Below are 13,669 nucleotides of genomic sequence, written 5' to 3' on the forward strand. Positions count from 1 at the left end.
CTAATCCAAGACAGATGGCTGGTGCTGTGCCCCTAAATGTCAGTGACCTCTTCTGTTTACCTTCTATTGCTAATCGGTTCGGTTTATGAGTTTATGTGAAATAAATCTTGTGATAGATCCTTTGTACGCAAAGCCTGGTGTCATGAGTGAATGCCTGAAGAAAATGTATAGTGTTTATCTTCTTTGAAAGCCTGTGTTGAATACAATAAAGGAGCATCTCGGGGTGATCTTAAAAACCCTCTGGCCTGAGTATTAAATGTAAATATTTTCTATCCAGTTCCCACTAGACTGGAGAACTTTGTTTTTTTCAGTATACCTACAAGTGGGGACAGAAACTTAAAATGCAATTCAATTCTGTTCTTTCATTCCAACTCCTTTAAGTTTCACCTCTTAATTTATCAAGGTAGACCTGTCTTTTCAATGTACATGACACAGCAAAAGGACATTTTATAGCATTTCCATTCCTCTTAAGATGCAAACAATTTAGTTTGACATGTATTACTAACCTGGCAGAATAAAGGAACACATTGTATATTCATTCTTACATTGACTGGAACACAACTTTTGCTGTAATTATATCATCTTTACATGTACTATTCACATTGGACGGATATATGAAGAAATCCAAAAGATATTAATTAAATGGCTTTCAGTGTTCCCTGCTAAATAATGACTTTAATTCTGGGCCCGCTCTTCACATGTATCAGGATTCATTCATGGACATAAAGGCAGTTCACTTTAAATATTACAAATTATGTTTTACTCTGCTTAAAGGTGCATTCTAAATTTATAGTAACCTGTACTTGATGTTTTGGGCTCAGAATTTGACACGTGGCAGGGATGTGCTTTGCCAAGAAGGCCTGTGTATTTCACAGCACATATTCAAGATGGGAATTAATGGAACTACACTTTCTTATACACTTTCTGTGGCTTACACAATGACTGAAAGAAAGTATGTCTCTGTACATTGGTATTATGAAGTCCGGGTTTGTAAATAAATTAGTTCAACACCAGTTATTTTGCAACATTTGGACGCACTCCGCTATTTGACAGGTGTCCCTTTTTAATGGTATAGCAAGCAAGAGCAGGAAATCCCAAATAAGCGCTGTAAGGGTGTTGAAGAAGGAAGCTGACAAAACGCTGGCATGGTGGTAGTTATGAACCTTTATGTGTGCAGAAAAAAAGGTCCTCATATCCCTATCTTCCAAGACGGGTTTCCCTGTCACAAAACGAATACTAATGATCTGTCAGAATGTCTGTTAAAATCAAACTCTGTCTTGTGTCAGAACCTACTTCTATTCCTTATACGACTACTAAAGAATAATCCAACAGAACACCGTTCCTTCTCCAGGAGAATGTCTCCCTTCTCCAGATACTCAGAGTTTAAAAGAATGTGCTCTTGCAACAAGAATGCCAGGGGAAAGGACTCCCTTCACCTGGCTTGTGGGTCCTTGTTCTAGACCAGGAGAATGACTCCCTTCTCCTGGTATTGGTCTGTACAGTTCACAGTAAAGCCAGGGGAAATTACTCCCTTCTGCCAGTGTCTCTAGAGTATGTTACAATGGTTTTAGCCTGCTCTCCAGGAGAATGGCTCCCTTCCATTGGTGTCTAAAAAGCTTTTTCTCACGACCTTCAGCTTGATGTACACTTTGCCACCCTGTCTTATTGTTAGCAAAGTCCCAGATCCTTTGTAGGTGTTCAGTGGGTTTATCTTGGTCACTCCGACGAGGAAGTTGTCCTCAGATGCCCAGTTCACTTATGTTGGGTTTGCAAACCCTTCTCTGGTGGTCAGTGGGCTTACTGCTGCCACTGCACCAAGGAAGTTCTCCTTGGATGCTTAGATCTCACTTGTTAGGGTGTCCAACCCTTCTCTGGTGGCCAGTGGGTTTGCTGTTGCTATTGCAATGAGGAAGCTCTTCTCGGATGTCTGGTTTGCAATGGTTAGGGTCTCGACTCGTCTCTTGTGGTCAGTGGGCTTATTGTTGCCGCTGCAACAAGGAAGCTCTCCCTCGGATGCTTGGTTTGCAATGGTTATGGTCCCTGACCAGTCTCTGGTGGACAGCTGAGCCATTTTACCATTCGGAGAGACAGAATAACTCTTGAGACAAACACCCTTTAAGCCAAATAAGTTGGTATATCTGGGTCCTATTACTGGGATATAACAAATTATCCCCACCACTAGGACGCAAGGCAAGGTGCCGCATCACAACCAAAGCAGCGCTCAGTCTGGCAACGTGGCTTATGAGGTCCTAGAGTTGGGACACTCAAATCAAGATTGCAAGGGCATCATAGTGGAGGTAAGATCAGTGTCTAAGAGGACCACTCATGCCAAGAAGTGAAAAGGGTTCGACAGCATGTGTGCTACTGTCTATCTGCAGCCAATTGATTGCCCACCATATGAATACTGCCATATCTGTTAGGCCGGCATGGTCTGCTTTGCATCATTTGTCCTTTAGGTGGCATCTGACTGCAATAACAATTTTAAAAAAGACCTGGTCACAAATTATTGTACACATCTGTTGTTATGGAATTTTTAAAGGGGGCATCATATTTGGACAAGATTCTAGGACATCGTCATCATTGGAGCTCAAGGTGATGTGAGTCGATGGGTTCTCCATTCGAACCAATGCACTTTTATGAAATGGAGTGCCTTTCCTGGACCTTTTCTTTTATTCTTGCTCTAACATTGGCAAAGACAATGTTAGAGATGCAAGCTCAGAAGTACAATTTTTCAAGTTCTGCAGAGACTAGATATTGCTGAGGACTAACCCTTGTTTTGTGGAAAAGGTGGTGTCAAACTTCAATTTTACTCAGATCATCTCTTTACCACTATTCTTTCAAAATACTGATAGTCCGGTTATTAGGACTCTGCACACAATGTATGCGAAACCACTTTAAAATTCAACATCAAAAGGACTTTCAGCCAGACTGATCTACTGTTCATGGCTTATTCAAATGAGAATAAGGAACAGACCTTCTCAAAGCAAGCCATAGCAAGATGGATTGTAAACTGTATAAAGTAATTATACAAAGGCAAGCAGACCATTCCAGGACATGCAACAGCGTACTCAACAACAGGCAAGGCTGCGACTCGCGTCTTGTTTGTGAACACTCTCCTCCCAAAAATCTGCACAGCAGTTATGCGTAAGAATGTACAGTCTTGCCCCAACAGCATGAAAGGGTGTATTGGTCGTTAAAGGAAGAGCCGAGGAATTTATTTCAATTAAGGGCCTCCTACGCCCCATCCCAAATATGGAAGCAATAATGTGTTGCAGATGTTAATAGAATGTATTGATGTGTTAGTGTATGTTTGTATTTCTTCCAGTACTGCTTACTAATTTATTTTCAAAAGTATGTGCATCTAAAAAAGGTCAAATACCGGAGATGGATAATTGACTTCCCTATAAGTGCAGAACACCAGTATTGATGTCTTCCATAGTTTCACATACATGCCCCCACCATCCCAAGGAGTCTAAGGTTGGAGGCATGATGTGGTATTAATGTGAATTTTGAATCCAAACATCAAACTGTGGATTTGGAATTCAGATCTTCGTAACTAATTGGATAATAGTGGGGTTGCTGTGCATGGGCCCGTAAAAGGACAGATGCCTTTTAAAGTAGGCTATGGTGAAACATTAGGAAACAGTTACGTGTCTCTGTTAAGTTATCATTTAAAAATGATGGAGGATCCCAGCCTGAGAAGTGGGACAATTCAACAGTATATGAACATAAATCTCCACGACTAGATATATGCACTTAAAGGTAAGTAACTGTTTCTTCTTTCTAAGATTGTCTGTGGCATTGACTAGGCCATCTACTTCATATTCGAATAATACCACTGATAGCAGGGAATGTGCACAAGTGTCAGTTCTAAGCATGGATGACTTTTTCAACCTTCTCTTGTTCTTTCATCCACTCCTTACAGAATATGTTACGAACGTGTGTGGCCGAGGTTGCAACTTCAATGCAGTGATCAACAGCAAATGTGGCACGTCCCGTCGGGCAGTCAAGAAGATGTCCATCCGCATTGACTGGATGGAAGGAGGAGGCCAGCACTGTCCGAGAACTGAGGTCATTGCTGAGGGATCGCTGTCACCTTGTGGGAGTGGCACAGCAACCCTTCAGAACTCTGGATCTTACCAGCGATCCGCCATGTCAATGGATGACCCAGCTTACAGTTGATGACCATCCTGCTTTGCTAAATTATTTCCTCTGAGGATAACTCTGATGCTTCCTTCCTTTGAACCAGTCTTGTCCTTGGGTCTGCTTAACCCAACATCCAGCCATTGGTTGGTCATGTCAATACAATAAGGCTTGATATTTTAAATGATCTGCAGGATGAAAATGACTCAGCATGTGATGCTTTCCATAGGGGGGTAGAGGATGGTTGTGATGCAGCAAGAAGACAAAGCTATTGGCTACATAAGAATTGTGGCATGGCAAGGAATTGGTTAACAGTATGAAGGCTATAATTATGAGCGTGGAATCTTGCAGTGTGTTGACAGGTCCCTAATGCTGTGAAAAGAAAATGTGAAACTTTTGCTCTTAATAAGGACCTCTTGTGGCCGCAGACCGGGATCTGCTATGTATACTAATTTGCAAACGGTTCTTCTCGGAGAGGAAAGTTGTAGAACAATGCTTCCCTTGGACCCTTATTTATAAACAAGTGTGAATCTGTAAATAAAAAAAAAACAAGACAACGGGAGTAGCACTAAAAAAAAGTTATTGCTGTGGCATGTCTAGCCATACAGATCTGAGGCAATCACATTTCTCTTACAACAATAGCAAGGCCATCTTGAGGACTCCACTATCTGCTTACTGGAGATTAGCTCTTCAAGTTTCATCAACAGGAAGGACAGGGACATTGGGTCCTGCCCTATTCACATTTTATGTTGCTCTATGCTTTGTACAGTGTCAATAAATTGGCTTTTGCCCACTACAGAGTGTTGGTGACCACAGTGGGAGAGGGAGCAGAGGAAGCAGGGAGTAAAAAGTTGTTAATGTAAAATTGTGGAGAGGTAAAAAAGATGGGATGTGTTCAAAGCCCAGATGGTGATAATGGGAGCAGGGGAAACGGGGCTAAGTGAAATAAAGATCTGCTGAACGAGCTACAGATGTTATGTTACAGTGGCAGCTTCCAATACATTTACAACAAACAGAACTGTCACTAGGTGCAGCCTCGCAGTGGAGACCCTGAGAATAATGTTGGAATAAGTAACGGATTCCGAGCCAGACAGACAGCTGGCAGTCAGGCAGGAAATTATAAGGAGCCAGGCTTCAGATGCAATCTAGGGAAGATTGCCACAGTGCCATTTCTGTGCTAACTCTTTCCCCTATGGGTACATTTACGTCCAGATCCTAGGGGTGAAAGGAGAGTAAGTGGGTTGTAGCATTGTAGAAAGGACATGGCACATGGCATAATTTCTCTGATTGTTTTGAGCTTTTCAGAGCAATGTAGCGCACGTCCTTGCCTGAAAGGATTCCCCAGATGGAGACAGTGACTTCCTAGAACTCAGGAGGTGCTGTTGAGAACATGGTATTTATTTACGTTTGTTTGCTTCAGCTTTGATTTCCATTGCCATATTATTTGCTGCTCAGTGTCATTGACGACTGTTCCGTCTTCTCTCGGACCTTGAACTAGCTATTCATTTGGTGTTGTATTATAGCACTAGCCACAGAAAGGCCACTTTAGAGTGCTTAAGAGAGTGTGAACAGAGAAGCATGCAAGAGATTCAGGGGTTTGGGTCCAGAGTGTTATCAATCAAATAACTTTCATAGTCTCCGTTTTTATGACTTTCTCGCTCTCGAGTCGCTCTATCAGATTCCAAGTCTTTCGAGTGAATATTTATTCCCTCTCAGTTTCTTGCAATGGCTTTTTTAAAATTGTGTATTTATTTATTGTAATTATTGTAACGCGCCACACACACGTCGACCTAAGGGCGCACAAATAAGACACATGAACAAATTAAATGATATTTTATTTATATCGCGCTCGTACACAAGTGTTTCAGAGCGCGACCAGGCAAAAAGGCAGGGGAAGAAGGGAGAGAAGAAAAATAATTAACAAAAAAAAAACAGAAAAAAAACAGCGATCTTACTAGGCCCAGTGACATTTAAGAAAGCGCAAGTGCATGGGAAAGGAAAATGGGGGGAAAGTGCAAGGAAGGGGTGGGGGGTGGAAAGTGCGAAGCAGAGGAGAGAAAACATAAATAAATATTAAATAGAATAAATAATAAATAAGGGTTTTAAACCATGGTAGTGCAGCCAACAAGTTGCAGGTGAAAGTTAGTCAGAAAGGTATATCTGGTAAGTGCAGAAGAAACGTGGGAGGAGGACTATATAGGTACAGATACAGAACCCTAGTGCAGATGGTGGCCTGGAGGCAGTGCAGGAGGGTGGCAGGGTGAGCAGGTTCCTAGGCCCGAAAGAACAGAGGGTGGCCAGGTGCACAATGCCATGAGAAGAAACAGATCAACAGGGGAGAAGTGGGGGCAAAGGCAGAGGCAAAGAGGAAGGTCTTAAGAAGTTTCCGGAACCGAAGATGTTTTTCCTCAAGTTTCAAGGTGGCCGGGAGGCTGTTTCAAAGGGAGGCACCAGCCGGAGACAGGGATCTACCCCCAGCTTGTTTTTTGGCAAAACGACTAACCCTGGGGGAGTTAGAAGTAGAGGAGCGAAGGGCTCGAGTGGGGAGGTATTTACGGAGGGATAGTTGAAGGTATTTTGGACCCAGGCCCCAGAAAGCCTTGTGGACAATGCAGAGGGTTTTAAATGTAATCCTTGCATCCACTGGGAGGAAATGAAGGGATGGACAAGTCTTGCAGTCCTGTTCTGGATTAGTTGTAGAGGGCCGAGAGTGGAGGCAGGTAGATTTAGGAAGAGGCTGTTACAGTAATCCAGTCTGGAAACAACCAGAGCTTGGGAGACAGTGAGCTTTTGAGGGAAGGAGAGGAAAGGTAGAGTACCTCTAAGGAGGTGAAGTAAAAAGTTAGATTTTTTGGAGACAAAGACAGTAGACAGGTCGGGGGAGGGGCATGTCAAATCAGGGAAGGAAGGCGACTAGCCTGGTGCTAGATTGAAGGGATGAGTCTTGGACTTGAATGCGTAGAGGGCCTTCATTGTTCTCAAGTCAGACGGGAGGGCATTCCAGGCTGCTCGGGCCCTAACACCAAAGTTTGTGCCTCTGAATTTCGCCAATTTGAACCGGGGCTGTAGGAGCAGGAATTGATCTTGTGACCGGAGGGTGCAGCAGGGCTGATACACCCTAAGGCGGTCAGATAGGTAGGAGAATGCCTCAAGGTTCCTGCATTTATGAGTGATTGTTAGCAACTTGTGGGTGATACGCTGTTTGACCGCAGCCAGTGAAGGGTCCTTCTCGCAATGGAGATATGATTGCGAGTGGTAAGGCCATGAATCACTCGCACTGCCCCGTTCTGGATAACTTGCAGGGACATCATTTTGGCCTTGGAGGTGCCAAGCAGCAGACTGTTACAATAGTCCAGGCGAGAGATCAAGGCCGAGGTCAGCAGGGATCTATTGCTGAGGGAGATAAACGGACGAATATGATTGAGCAATTTATTAATATAACCACAGGTGGTACGAGTGTGTGTCACCTGGTGTTTCATTGTGAGCTCGGCGGTGAGCATGACGCCAATTGTCTTCACACTCATTGCTACTGTGATTTTGCTATTGGCGATGGTAAAGCTTTGGTATTTAGTGGCTAGATTTTGTAGCTTATGTTCAGAAGCGACAATCAAGAGCTCAGTCTTGTCTGTGTTTAACACAAGGGAGTTCTATGGCATCCAGGGCCTCGATGGCATCGTAGATGGTATTGATGGCCAGGGAGTCCTCTGGGTACGAACCTGAAAGCTCCAGGACAACCTTGGTATCATCAGCATAGTTAGTGTATTGGACACCCAAGTAGTTGAGCAACATCAGGAGTGGCAAAACATAAATATTGTAAAGAGTGTGATGAATGCAGGAGCCCTGGGGGACCCCACAGGGGATGGCGGCTGGGGAGAAGCTTGCGTCATTGACGCCACTCTTGCGTTATGTGGCACAAGAAAGGATGCAGCCCACTGTGCTGCTAGGCTGGAACATGTAGCCTGGTCCCTCAGGCTGGCTACCAACAAGTGGTCGACTAGGTCGAAGGTGGCTGAGAGATCCAACAGCATCAGAAGTGCTGGGTGGCCTTTATCCACAATACAGTCTCGGTGCCATGTCTGGCTCTAAAACCAGATTGTCGTGGGCACCTGGATGTTGTTGTTCTTGATGTGCCACTGAAATTGAAGATATGCCACACGATCTAGGATCTTCAGAACGAAGGTTACCTTTGTTATGGGGCAATCGTTTTTAGCAATGAGAGCACCAAGATTGCTCTTCTTTAACAGGGGTGTGATCCAGGCCTCCTTTAGAGGAAGAGAGACATGGCCTTCAGAAAAGGAGAGGTTAACTAGTCTTGTTACCCATGCAACCAGAGTATATAGGCATGCTATAAAGATATTGGAGGGGCAACTGTCGCCCAAGCAGGTGGTGGGCTTCATACCTGCAATAATCTTCTTTATTTCAGCTTCTGTGCAATGGCTGAAGTTGAACTGTGAGTGGGACGTAGTCAAGGAGGTTGCACATGCCGGAGGAGGACAAGAGACCACAATGGGAGTGATGGTTTTTGAGTGGTCTAGAATGGCTTGTTGGTGCCTGGTGATTTTTGAGGCTAATTCATTATGAATTCTTTGGCACCAGGCTGCATTTTTGTTAGAGGCTGGATTCTTGGACACTTTGCCTTCAAAGTCTTTCAAGATCATGAAGAGCTCCCTTGAGCTGGATTTGGCATGTATAATTATATTTTTGAAGCTTGTGGTCTTTGCCTCTATGATGGCTACCTTAAGATTCTTTACAGATTGCTTATAAGAGAGAATCGTATGGGGAGATGGGAGCTTCCACCATTCTCTTTTTAGCGGCCCTCTTTGAGCATCGAAGGTTGATGTTGGAATCATTAAACCAGGAGTTTTTGATAGCCTCTGGCTTGATCATTTTGGTTTTGATTGGGGCAAGGGCATTCATGGCTTCATTCAGAGCAGTTGTGAGGTGCACCGCAAGGTCGGTAGCATTGTGGAAGCCCTCAATGAATCCCAACCTGAATGTCAGTGCAGCAACTGGATTCTGACGCATTGTCTACCCACCTCTATGACCTTGTGCCCATGGTCTGACCACTCTATGTTGTCTATGGTAGTTCACCCTCCTGCTTCCCCTCATGAGAGTGGATGCTGTCCCCAGACTCCTCAAAAGCGCCAGAAACCTGAAAAATGGGAGTACTCAGAAGTGCCTTCCCTATCCAGAGATCTCCTAGTTCTCGCCTCAGTCCCCCAACCTCCATGAGCAAGGTCTCTGGCTGGACTGGGTAGTCCCGCAGTGCTTTTTCTTTATCCCCCATCAACACTTTCATTGCATTATTTGAAACAAAAATACTATTAGAAGGGCGATAAGGCCCATACATTGCTAGTGGTACGCCTCAGGAGGCAGACAGCAGAGAAGGCGGTATATAAAATACAAGATGTTTAGTGTCATATAATGCTCCAACGTACAGATATCTCGGGGAGGTTCTTACAATGTTGTTCCTGACCATATACGAGTATGTAGAGTACGGAGGAGAGATACAGGAAAGTATGGAGGGCCCCCCTTTCCGAAATTATCAGATGGGGAGAGAGTGGCCTTGAATGCTCTGATACAAGGTGAGGAAATCCTCCTTGCCATTTCAAAATTGAGGCCTGAATTAGCCCCATGACAGGATGGATTTACTCCCTCGTTTTATAAAAGGTATGGAGCAATCTTGGTGCCATCCATGGCCAAGCTCTTCAATACCATACTAGAGTGAGGGATAGCCCCGGGTACGTTCACCCAGGCCAGAATCATAATTCTCCCGAAAGAGGGCAGGGACATTTTGGAATGTGGTTCATATTGCCCTATTTCTCTGATTAACACAGATTCTAAGATCTATGCCAGTGTACTTGCGGCCAGACTCAATGTTGTCCTCCCGTATTTGGTGCATACTGACCAAGTGGGGTTTGTTAGGGGGCACCAAGGGGCTGACAATATTCATAAAACCCTTGGCTAGATGGTGTACCTGGAGGGAGTAGTGCAGAACCCCCTTCTATTATGAATAGATGCTACAAAAGTGTTTGATCGGGTGGAGTGATCGTTCATGGAGGGAGTATTGAAAAAATCCGGCCTATGGGCGAGATGGTGTGCACGGGCTATGGCACTATATCGGAATGTCAAGGCCAAAGTGATTGTCAATGGGATAGCATCTGAACAATTCTGGTTAACTTGCAGCACCTGAAGGATGCCCTCTATCGTCGCTCATTTTCACCCCGACCGTGGATCCCTTAGCGAATGCCATCCGATTCAACAATCAGATTCAGGGACTGATATAAGGGCGACAAATACAAACTGGTCTTCTACACTGACAATGTTCTGGTCTATATGAGGAAGCCAACACAGTCAATACCGGCCCTCGTCATACAAATTACAGATTATGGCCAGCTTTCGGGTTTTAGGATAAATGTCTCCAAGACAATGGCCCTTCCACTGACAGATCGCTTGTCCCAAGCGACTGCGTTGTTTCAGATCTATGGCATTCAGGTGAAACCGGAGGGAATTAAATACTTGGGGGTTGTCCTTACTAAAAACTTTGAGCTCAATGGAACACATTTTACCCCACTATGAGGTTGGATCCAAAAAGATCTCCACTCCTAGTCCAGGCATCTGCTTTCCTGGGTTGCCTGGTGTACGGCAATAAAAATGATGTTCTGCCAAGGCTCTTCTTCTCATTCCAGGCACTTCTGGTGGAGATGTCTGGAATGAGACACCCTCGCTCTTTGTGGAGATGAAGAAGGCACTTTTAGTATTTCTATGGGCAGATAAGAGATCATGCATAGCATACCCTACCCTTATTCTGCCTACAGCTAAAGGGGTGTGGGGATTTCCCGACTTATATGAATATAGTCGAGCAGCCCATTTACGCATTCTAGTGGATCATTTGCAGGGAAATGCTGAGAAACAGTGGGTTACCTTGGAAAATAACCCATTTACCCCTGTTACACTTGGGTGAGTGGCTGTGTGTTCCTAAAGGCTCAATGACTTGTAAAATCCAGACACATCTGGTTCCAAGGGTTCTCAGGATATGCAGGTGATAACAACCTGGCCTTCTCTCCCTAGCTGTATATGGGCCCCACTTTTGGGGATATGATTGCAGAGCCCTTACGGTTTCAGAAATATTACGAGGCAGGGCTATACAAAGTGGGACAATTGTGGAGAGAGAACTGTTTAACTAAAGTCAGAACTAGAGGAACCCATTTGACATATTTACAATTAAAAGGCTTTCTCATGGATCAAAGGTGGGCAGACGCCTTTAGATGTCCCCTGACGCAATTTGAGCAGGTCATGAGTAGGCACACTTCCTCCCGGGATCTTATCTCAAAATATATATTGCTCTTATAACTAGGTGTCACTTACGGTCACCAAACTCACAAACGACATGGTCTAGGGATCTAGGCATCAATGTTGATTCAGACCTATGGCGATTAATTTTTAGGGCAGTCTGGCCCTCAAATAGCGCACCAAAGTACAAAATGCATAATTGTAGGCTACTGCTTAGGTGGCATTGAACACTGCACAGGCTTGCAAAAATGTACCCAGGAGTGAGCCCTATGTGCTGGAGGGATTGTGGCATGATTGCAAACTATTGGCACATATGGTGGGAATGCCCCCAAGTGCAGCGCTACTGGAAAAAGATGCTAGCATTGATTAAGGCCATAGAGAGGATCAAAAGAATACTGTCTCTGCTGCTGGTGCTTTTTGGTCTTGAGGATCAGGGTGACAGCCAGGTCCAATTGCCCCATGTAAGGAACTCATGGTAGCAATAGTAAAGACAGACACTAGTGATCACAGTTCAAGGGTGTTTATAAAAATGTATAAATGGGTGAGAAAACCGCCTAATCTAAACCTAAATCTACGATGGGAGCAAGCTACGACCATCAAATAATAAGGCAGTCCTAGTGGCATCTTGTCAAATAAAAAGGCCTGTACTAAAAAACCTATTGCCAATCCTTAGCGCTAAATTACTAAAGAGTGTGGGATAGTGTTCACAAGAAAAGAAAGAAGTGTTCACAATTGATAAGTCAAGATGCTCTAGTTGGATTCTCCCTTCTCCATGTTTTTAGCATGGGACAAGACCGGACTCTTGAGCACAGCACATCCCTTGGCTTCTCCAGCACAAGGCTACATTTACTTTCAGCGATATCCGGACCTTCGGTGGTTAAGTCTCTTTTCTGCAAAGTCTCTTGTTTCCAAGAGCCTGATGTGTCCAAAATAACAAAATAAAAGTTCCTTTCTGTATATACGTTGGGTGATGACTCTTCACCCTTAGATCCCCCCTCTTTCGGGCTAAGACCCTTCCCGAATGTTAACCTCCCTCCGTCAGGTTCACTGCAGTCTTTTACTGAGAATATTTCACTTCTTGTATTCACAAGTTTCAATGTCTTTTTAAACAATCTTTCATTGTGGACATCCCTCAGCCAGGTTGTCACTTGCCAGTTACACAGTTCACTTTGTTTCACACAATGCAGGATTTACTTACATTAGCTTTCCTCTTGATTACGGGTCAAAGACTTTCGATTGTACCATGGGTTTTACTCAAGCCTTCTATGACCACGTTGACCTCTTGTGTCGGGTCTCCTAGGATATGTAGTTTTAACAAATGGGAACTGGCCAGAGTCTTTGAAATGAGTGCCCATGTGGCGCTGGACCACTCTGTGGCTGATCTCTCCCTGGGTTGATTCAACAGTTCGATAACACACTAAGTCTCTGTTCTTTGATTTACATTGTTGCCATTTGCAACCTTCGCTCAAAACAGCTCCATTTACTATCGGTTCTCTCTCCGACTCACCGGCTGTGATGAACCGCTTGGTATTTCTTGTCTCAGGAGTCAAGGACGGTACCACGGTAGCAGGCATCTCTCCCTGACTTGGTTATCAGTGTAGGAGGGCTCTGTGCACCGTTGACATCTGTTACTCCACACGCTAGCAGTTGTTCCTGGTCTTATGATTCCTTTCACTGAGGCTTTGCGGGTCTGGTTCGAAAAGGGCACTTCCCTCCTTGTCGTCCTTTCGGTTCTCGCCTTCTTTCTCATCCTCTTGAACTGCCGTCCTGGAATAACTGCCTCGTTGTGTGGTATGCCTTGGGCAAAGTGTACTCTCGTGCTCCACCTTTTAACCCTGTGGGGGAAGGGAAAGGGCCGTCAGGTGTGTGTAGTTATCAGCAATTGCCTGACCGTTGTATTGGGACATGTCAGGTAAACGGCCATTGTGTTAGTCCGTTGTCTTTCATGGTGTAAGTGTTTGTGTCAGAAAAGGGGGTGCGGTTAGAATGTCTGAATATCCTACAGGGTAGGATGGGGAAAAGATGTTACAAGGAAAGGGGTACCATTTCTCACCCATCGGTGTCCCACTTCCACTCCTGAGGACCCACCATCCAGGTGATCATCCCGCACTGGTCCACCCCCACGAACTGCATCCAATAGCGATGGCCGTGTCCTGGCCACCTAGATGACAGATCCCTAGGGACTAGCTCACACCCACATGGCAAGAAACGTACTGCTGGCTGCGAGAGTATG

General features: G+C 44.7%; 1 protein-coding gene across 3 annotated transcripts in view; it reads left to right on the forward strand.

The window, feature by feature from the left end:
- LOC138521652 (uncharacterized) overlaps window positions 1–4,939 on the forward strand; it is a 225,857-nt gene extending 220,918 nt beyond the window's left edge. For 2 of the 3 annotated variants that reach the window (XM_069634641.1, XM_069634640.1), the window contains exon 7: window positions 3,926–4,323. In XM_069634641.1, coding sequence (XP_069490742.1) covers window positions 3,926–4,182 — 257 coding nt within the window. In that variant the 3' untranslated portion in view covers window positions 4,183–4,323. Of the gene's footprint in view, window positions 1–3,925 lie in introns of all 3 variants that reach the window. The other variant, XM_069634639.1, reaches the window with a different exon arrangement.
- Window positions 4,940–13,669: the final 8,730 nt, after the last annotated feature.

This window comes from Ambystoma mexicanum, chromosome 13, assembly GCF_040938575.1.
Source record: "Ambystoma mexicanum isolate Mex_15411 chromosome 13, UKY_AmexF1_1, whole genome shotgun sequence".
Classification (NCBI taxonomy): Eukaryota; Metazoa; Chordata; class Amphibia; order Caudata; family Ambystomatidae; genus Ambystoma; species Ambystoma mexicanum.